Source organism: Hordeum vulgare, chromosome 7H (assembly GCF_904849725.1).
Source record: "Hordeum vulgare subsp. vulgare chromosome 7H, MorexV3_pseudomolecules_assembly, whole genome shotgun sequence".
In the NCBI taxonomy this organism is placed as follows: Eukaryota; Viridiplantae; Streptophyta; class Magnoliopsida; order Poales; family Poaceae; genus Hordeum; species Hordeum vulgare.
The window spans coordinates 78,166,824-78,174,429 of NC_058524.1; the positions used below are offsets into that span (position 1 = coordinate 78,166,824).

Genomic DNA, 7,606 nt, shown 5'->3' on the forward strand with positions numbered 1-7,606 from the left:
TCTACCATTGCAAGAATCATAGATCAATTTGGCCAAACAAAACCCACAACTCGAAGAGAATTACAAGGATATGAAATCATGCATATAAGAGATCAGAAGAAACTGAAATAAGATTCATAGATAATCTGATCATAAATCCACAATTCATCGGATCTCGACAAACACACCACAAAAGAAGATTACATCAGATAGATCTCCATGAGGATCATGGAGAACTTTGTATTGAAGATCCAAGAGAGAGAAGAAGCCATCTAGCTACTAGCTATGGACCCGAAGGTCTATGGTGAACTACTCACGCATCATCGGAGAGGCAACGGTGTTGATGAAGCCCTCCGTATCTGAATCCCCCCTCCAGCAGGGCACCAGAACGTGCCCCAGATGGGATCTTGCGGAGACAGAAGCTTGCGGCGGCGGAAAAGTATTTTCTTGGATCTCTCCCGTGGTTTTGGATTTTTCGGGGATTTATAGGCGGAAGAAGTAGGGCAGACGAGCCATAGGGGGCCCACAAGCCTGATAGGCGCGCCCCCTGGCCGCGCCTAGGGGGCTTGTGGCCTCCCCTGGTGGCCTCTGCCTTGGTTCTCACGCCCCGTGCATATCTTCTGTTTCGGAAAAAAATCTTTTCGGAAGTTTTATTCCGTTTGGACTCCGTTTAATATTCTCCTCTGAAAAGGGTCAAAAACACGGAAAAAACAGGAACTGGCACTTGGCACTGAGTTAATAAGTTAGTCCCAAAAAAGATATAAAAGGCATACAAAACATCCAAAGTTTGACAAGATAATAGCATGGAACCAACAAAAATTATAGATACGTTGGAGACGTATCACACAACAAAAGAATACATATTATTTTATCCATTCAAAGTACTGGATTTCTTTTGTTACTGTCTCATCATGTTCTGGGCTATTCTCTGTTAGTGAAATTATGATGTCACTACTCAGTAGTATACTTTTTGTGTTGATGTTGTTCGCGATAGAAGTATCCTTGCAAGTATCTGGCGTGAGCATGTAAGGAAAGAAACCAAGTCCTTTAGTCTATTTGTTAATTTGTTTACCTCATCATGGCATCCAAGGCCCAAGGCTCCTCTGGGAATTCACTACTTGTTGAGGACGACACTATTAAAAGTATGATCCTCTCATTGATGTTAGGCAAATTTCATAGTGATATTACTTTGGACATACATGGAAAAGAAGCAGTTGACCTATTCCTTCATTGAACAAGTTTGACGTTGTTTTGTGTGATAAGGATATGGCCATCAAGGTTGGTCTTGAGAAAATTTAGTGTCCCCTTTAATATGTGAGTGTATTTAGAAGTTTATGTATTGTATTTGACTAAGAAAAACTCTTTGTTCGTTTAGCTCATCATGGCAACCAAGGCCAAAGCCTCCTCCATGAAGGCACTACTTGTTGAGAAGTGTGCTATTGAAAGGACGATCCTCTCATCTATGTTGCACAAATTTCATAGTGAAAATACTCTAGCTGTATACGTGAATGAAGCAATTGACATTTTCTTTCGCTGAAGTTTGACGTTGTTTTGTGTGATAAGGACATGCCCATCATGGCTGGTCCCATGGATTTTTATTCTTCCCTTTAGATGTATCAGTGTGTTTAGAAGTTTGTGTAATGTACTTGTCTAAACAAAACTCTTTGTTCTTTGTATGGAAAAAATAAAAATAGAAATTTTTTATTGTTTGACTCGCAACAGTGATGGTACGTTCATTGGATAAACCGATATGAAGATTATTGCAATGTCAGCTGATGGTCATGCCATGTAGGTGTTCATGAGTGTTGGTGTAATGTGGCCATGCCCAAACCAATGGGAAGTGAGGTTCTTGGGTCTATGGTTCTCGAGGTTATCAACAAGAATAAGAATACCATAGTCTAGCGCAGTCCAACTTGCTTCATCAATGGAGGAAACCCTCAACTCATTGATGTATATTTTCTTGAGTTTGCATTGTTGTCTTGTTTAGTTTTCTTACTTTCAAGAGATTCATGTCAAAGGTAGTTTGTCATTTAAATAAATAACAAGAGAGGATAAATATGATTAGATGAGATTGAATAGTACTTGATCTACACTATTTCGAACAAACCTCGATGGAATAAATGTCATGGATATTTCTCCCACTTTGTTGAACAAATAACGAAATCAATAGGTGCATATTTTACGAAACACATGAACATTATTTTAATGTCACAAACATTACTTGAATTGCACAAAACATTCTTTATAATTACACACACTTCATTTACATTGTGTAAACATATTTATATTAAATGTCCTGAACACTTTTAAAATTGTATAACTATATTTTATTTATGCTTTCAATTATTTTCTCTTTGTTCATAAATGTTCTAGAAAAATATGTTTGTATAACTAGGTGTGCACATATTCTTTTAAATGAAATGCATTTAAAAATGTTCATTATGCATTTGGGTGTAATAGTTTGTTCGCGTGATTTAGAAAAAGTCTAACACTGCAAAACAAATGTTCCCACTTTAAAAAATGTTCTTCCTATTTTAAAAATTGTTCATGAAAATTTTAAAATAAATCATGTAATATGGGAAAAAAATGTTCATACCTTTCAAAATATATATTGTTCTCACTTAAAAACTATTCACGCATAAAATCCAGGTGGGCCAGTAAGACACCCTCGTTCGATTAGTCACCCTTACTCATCGACACTTGAAGTCAAAGAAATTCATCTTGTAGCTTGAAATCGTCTTGTTTGAACAAAGTTTAGATATGAAGTATCAAGTTTCATATAAACATAACCCGACAATATTAGATATATATACAAATGCCTCGTTAATAACAAAATATACACCACCAATATTGATAATGCCATATTTATTTGGGAACAGAGCGACGCTGGTTTTAGTATGGTGAAGGAGGTGGAGATTGATTTTACATGGGTCACGCCTTCCCTTTGTTGCTCTATGAATACCATGGCATAAAGGGGTACAACGAACACAACTGCCAAATTGTAGCAAGACCAGAAAGAGCTCCATTTTCCTCTTCCTCCACTGTAAGCTCCAGGTATAACTTCAGGTCCTTATGCAATCCTTGTGTTTTCTGCCTTGTCTTATCGATCGACATGTAGTATATTCTGTGTCCATGTTTGCATACAAGATCTTGTTGGGGTACTATGTATGTGTAGGATGGAAGTAGTTCATTATTTATCTCGGCGGTACAAATTTATTTTTGAGTGATGTTTATGCCTCTATATACATCATGCCAGTTTTATGGTTTCTTCGGTATGTTGATGCTATTCGGATGCATTTATTTTTTTGGTGCTATAGGTTGTAAAAATTTGAAAAGAACATGCAAAATTGACCATATTCAACACAATAAACCATTATGTATTATTTTTCCCATTCGAAGTACTAGATTTCTTTTGTTATTGTTTCATCATATTTTGTGCTATTCTCTGTTAGTGACATTATGATGTCACTACTTAACAGTGTACTTTTTGTGTTGATTCCTTTTGAGATACAAATATCCTTGCAAGTATTTGGCGTGAGCATGTAGGGAAAAAAACTAAGTCCTTTAGTCTATTTGTTAGTTTGTTTACCTCATCGTGGCATCCAAGGCCCAAGCCTCCACTGGGAATTGACTACTCGCCGAGGACAATGTTATTGAAAGGATGATCCTCGCATTGATGCTAGGCAAATTTGATGGTGAGATTATCTTGGGACATACATGGGAAAGAAGCAGTTGACATGTTCCTTCATTGGGACATACATGGGAAAGAAGAGTATTGTTTTGTGTGATACGGATATGCCCATCAAGATCAAGGTTGGTCCCGAGGAACTTTAGTGTCGGTTTTCGTCGTTTACAAAGTTTATGTATTGTACTTTCTCCGTAAGCTAATACAAAAATATTTAAAACACTACTTTAATAATTTAAATGTTTTTATATTAATTTATAGAGGGAGTAGTTTAGTAAGCAAAACACTGTTTGTTTAGCTCATCATGGCATTCATGGCCCAAGGCTCCTCTTTGAAGGCACGTTGTCCACACACGTAGGCTCCATTTTGCAATTAAGCATAGATATCCCAACTGGACTAGATCCAAAATAACTCAAAGGGTCAGACCCAACAGTAGCATGTATCATACGCACGGAAAGAAGAAGCATCTCACACTGCAAGCCCAGCATATACCCGCTCTTGCTTTGCGGGCAGCAGCAGCAGCTGCACGTGCCCCGATCTGCCCCACGAATCATCGGTAAGAGCTCCCCGCCGTTTCTTACCGATTCACCGCCACTCACCCACCCACAGATCCCGATGAAAGAAAAGCGACATTCCTCCCTCGCCCCGCCCATCTCCACCACCCCCTGCCTGCCCTATCCCAGACCCATCCTGCCATCCCCGCATGTGCACCAGATCCCAAATCATTTCGACGTTTATCTGGCGCCGGCCTCACCCAACCTCCTCTTCACGGCACGCCATGGACGGACAAAGCTTCCTCCCTCCCTCTGTCCGCAGGACGAAGCACTGTTTCGCCGTAAAAAGAAGAGGACGGGAGATAAATCGCCGGAGACGACGACGGGGTAGTAGACAAGCGCGCGTGAGTGACGGCCGAACTGTACGAAGAATAAAAGACTGCGGGAGAAGCAGGAGCTGCAGTGGAAGGTGGCGAGCTGGCGGGGGCTCACTGTTGCAGGTAGGCCTGCACCACGGCAGCGCAGAGCTGTCGGCCGCTGCGCATTGAATGCCGCCCCGGCCGCAAGATACCACCAACTGAAAACGGAAACAGGAGTTACACAACGGCCGAGCCTATTTTCGATCGATCGCCCGTGGCCGGCCTAGTGAAAGGTAAAAGGAGAAGAAGTTAAAAACTGACGCCAATTCGAACAAGCTGGAATGGGGAGAGGGCTTGCTGTGCATGGAATTATTCTGTTCTTTTTTTACTCCTCTTTCTCTCTCTCTTTACTGTTTTCCTTTGGGGCACGGTGGATATATCATCAGCGTCTCTTTTTCACTCCCAGCTACGCTCCCGCGGCCGTCGTCGTTTCCATCATTCTCTGCTCAGTGCTCACACGGTGGCCACGGTGGTCCACTCGAACCGGCCGGCGTTGAGCGGCACGCCGCGCGCGACGTCGAAGTTGTACCTGCAGTGAGGGAGGCAGCGTTTGCACAATGCTTAGCGCAGCGGCGTCCGTGACAAGGTGACGACGGTCGAGCGACTTGCAAGACTTATGTACTATATCTGTATGTGCGTGCGGATATGCGCAACTGTGAATTTCCACTTACTTGGCGGCGAAGCGTTCGGCCTGGGCCTTCTCCGCGGCGGCGAAGAACTCGTCGATCTCTGCCGCCGGCGGCATCCTCGCCCTCGCCTCCAAGTCTAAGTGGAATGGCGCTGCGGTCGTCGTCGTCGTTGTTGCCGGATGCCTCCTGCGTTTGTGCTTCTGCTCGTGCGCCGCCTGGCTCGACTCCAAGTCGCTCAAATCTCCGGGCGAACGGCTCGACGGCGTCGTCTCCCTCCTGGATTCCCATAATCCAACAGGTCAAAATTCAGAAGCAAAACCCTCAATATCGCCCTGGAGAGTACTGTAGGAAACGACGGTCAATTCAGCAGAATTCCGTTGGTTTCGAGAGAGGGCGGCTCACCTGTCTCGGCCGCCGCACTCGGAGTCGCTGACGGAGCTCTCCACGTCGCGGCTCTCGCACGGCTGCTGATCGACCAAGACGGACAGAACCAAATCTCGCAATTCAGCAGCAGAAACGGCCCGAAGTAACGGAGAATTCTAGGGCAGTACGTGGGCCACTCACCTCCGCTTCGTCGCCGCTCCTCCTCTCTCTAGCCGCCACGTCCACCGCCGTGGACGCCGTGCTCGAGCAGCGCGAGACCCCGGCGACGTCCGCCGGCTCCACCGAATGCCCTGAACCAGAATCCGCCAGCCCCGCCGTCGAAGCCTCTTCACCCGCCCCCCGTCCCCGCAGCCGATCCGCCACCGAGGAGGCAGGCATGAACAGCCTCCTGCTCCGGAGATGCAGGTAGCAGCCGGCCGCCGCGTCGCCGCCGTCCCGGCCCAGCACCGCACGCGCCGTCGACGTGGACGTCGCCCTCTGCTTCATCCTCATCTTCGCGTCGGAGGCCGCCGCGCGGGACCGCGTGCGGACGCCGAGGGCCGCCGGCGCGCGGTGCTCCACGACGGCCGGCGCCACCTTGCCGCCGCCCCGGCACTTGCGCATGTACTTCCCCATCCGCGAACGGACGACAAGAAAGAAAGAACCCGTCGCTTTGGCCGTTTGCCACCCGAGGCTTCCGAGAGAGATAGAGAGAGAGCGCGCTCCAGCAAATTCGCTGCTGCGGCGCTCGCGTGCGCGTACAAATACCCGGCGCGGTGGGGCTGATCGGGTTCGGATCGGACGGCCGCGCGGGGGGATGACGGCGCCGTGACCTGGATCTGGACGGCGCGGGAGGCCGGCCTGAGATGACGGTGACGCGGACGGGACGTGATGTGGTACTGCTGCTGTAACGGCGCGCTAGACGGTACTGCCGGCGAGGGGATCGATCGGACGGTTGGGGCCGTGGCACTGCTGGGGTGGGGGGTTCGAATTTTGAATTTAAAAAGAAGCTTGGCCCCAGCAGCAAGGATGGGGTTGAGGCCGGCGTGACGGGGGCCGGGCTTAATTGTGCGAGTTTAATGCTGCACCGTTGTGACGTGACGCGCCGGACGGGGGTTACTGGTTACACACTCGCGAAGCGCACGGCGCATGCATGCGTGGATCAAGTTAGGGCATCTCCAATAGTTTGTTGGTTAGCTCGTTGATAAAATATGCCATGTCATCAGTCAACACCTTAACATACAACTACTTCAATAGGTTTTATCTAGTTTGCTCAATAAGATGTGAGATAAAAATAAGGTGCTCTCTCATTCTACATTGAAGCTTGTGCAAATGTGTTGGTTAATTTACATACAACCTTGCTCTCTTTCCTCATTTATTGCATGACACATCATCAAAAATCCTATGTGTCAAAATTATCAACCACTATCTTACAACCATTGAAGATGCCTTTAGGAGCTTCACTGAACATTCCTACTTTAAAAAAAAAATCTTACTACTTTGGTTCCTAGGTATAAGTCTTTTTAAATATTTCAATCATTTTACTTCGTACATGATCTCTAAAAAGACATATTAGACATATTACATGACCATGCATATCTATAATTTTTTTTATTTTTTCATGCTATTGTAATATCACTTTACTTTTTATAATTTTTTATTATTTTTGTTGGGGAACGTAGCATGGGAAATAAAAAAAAAATTACGCACACGCAATACCTATCCATGGTGATGATCATCTACGAGAGGGGAGAGTGAATCTACATAGCCTTGTAGATCGCTAAGCGGAAGCGTATATAACACGGTTGATGTAGTGGAACATCTTGGCGATTCAAATCGCAGCCCGTCCAACAATCTCATCATGACCCGTCCCGCGATCCCATCACGATCCATCCCGATCTAGTGCCGAACGGACGACACCTCCGCGTTCAGCACACGTACAACTCGATGACGATCACCGCCTTCTTGATCCAGCAAGAGGGGCGGAGAGATAGATGAGTTCTCCAGCAGGACGACGTGGTGGTGGTGGTGGTGAAC

The 7,606-nt window shown here is 45.8% G+C and overlaps 1 protein-coding gene across 1 annotated transcript; it reads right to left on the bottom strand.

The window, feature by feature from the left end:
• Window positions 1–4,028: 4,028 nt before the first annotated feature.
• Window positions 4,029–6,286, bottom strand: LOC123410251 (cyclin-dependent kinase inhibitor 1-like). The gene is made up of 4 exons (XM_045103161.1): window positions 5,771–6,286; window positions 5,609–5,670; window positions 5,249–5,482; window positions 4,029–5,106 (listed from the first exon to the last, which is right to left on the bottom strand). The coding sequence occupies exons 1-4, from the start codon at window positions 6,203–6,205 to the stop codon at window positions 5,031–5,033; spliced, it is 807 nt and encodes a 268-aa protein (XP_044959096.1). The 5' UTR covers window positions 6,206–6,286; the 3' UTR covers window positions 4,029–5,030.
• Between the last annotated feature and the right edge of the window lie 1,320 nt (window positions 6,287–7,606).